General features: G+C 45.1%; 1 protein-coding gene across 1 annotated transcript in view; it reads left to right on the forward strand.

The window, feature by feature from the left end:
* Positions 1–861, forward strand: part of LOC106876896 (brefeldin A-inhibited guanine nucleotide-exchange protein 3) — a 48,777-nt gene that overhangs the window by 42,401 nt on the left and 5,515 nt on the right. The window contains exon 32 of the mRNA XM_052977154.1: positions 621–856. Within this exon, the coding sequence (XP_052833114.1) occupies positions 621–856 (236 nt within the window). The remainder of the gene's footprint in view (positions 1–620; positions 857–861) is intronic.

Consider the following 861-nt stretch of genomic DNA (forward strand, 5'->3'; position numbering starts at 1 on the left):
TCTACCTAAAGGGGTTTGTGTTTTATCTACCTTCCTACTTATTAGGATTTTGGTTTTAGCTAGGTTGACTCTAAGGCCCTTCAATTCTAGACCTTGCTTCCACACCTGAAACTTCTCCTCTAGTTCTGATAGTGACTCCGCAATTAGGGCAAGGTCATCAGCATAGAGGAGCTCCCAGGGGCAACCTGTCTTGAACTCCTCTGTGATTGCCTGGAGGACTATGATAAATAAGAGGGGGCTGAGGACGGAACCTTGGTGGACCCCTACCTCTACCCGGAATTCATTGCTGTACTCATTTCCAACCCTCACCTTACTGGCAGCATCTCTGTACATGGCTTGCACAGCTATATATATATATACCTGGGAGTGGCACTTCTTCACACAGCTGTCTTCATTCGTATGTAACACACGGCCATATACCAGCACATTCACCTCTCTTGCACACCACATTTAATGCTCCTTATGTCCAACTTTTCTCTCAGAACACTTAAATCATTTGTGCAGGTCGTTCAGTAAAAAATATGGACACTCACATGTTATCTTCGACGGGAGAGCCCGTTATATGTGCGTTTTTATGTACAGACATTTGTAAACATGTCTCATTCATTGTTGTGTTTCAGCACCATTTGGTAGCGACAGCAAGACCACAGCGACACGGGACGACCCCATCTCACCGTCTAAAAGCACAAGCGAAGAAGATAAAGACCATCCAGATGTGACCACCACACTGAAGAGCAAGAGAGAGAAACGAGCCGAGAGGGAAGGACGTGTTTACACTGTTGCCACGGATAAGTTTATCAAGAATCTCATGACGGAATACAAGAAACGCAAGCAACAACATTCGATGCCAGCTTTTGTTAA

Source organism: Octopus bimaculoides, chromosome 27 (assembly GCF_001194135.2).
Source record: "Octopus bimaculoides isolate UCB-OBI-ISO-001 chromosome 27, ASM119413v2, whole genome shotgun sequence".
NCBI lineage: Eukaryota > Metazoa > Mollusca > Cephalopoda > Octopoda > Octopodidae > Octopus > Octopus bimaculoides.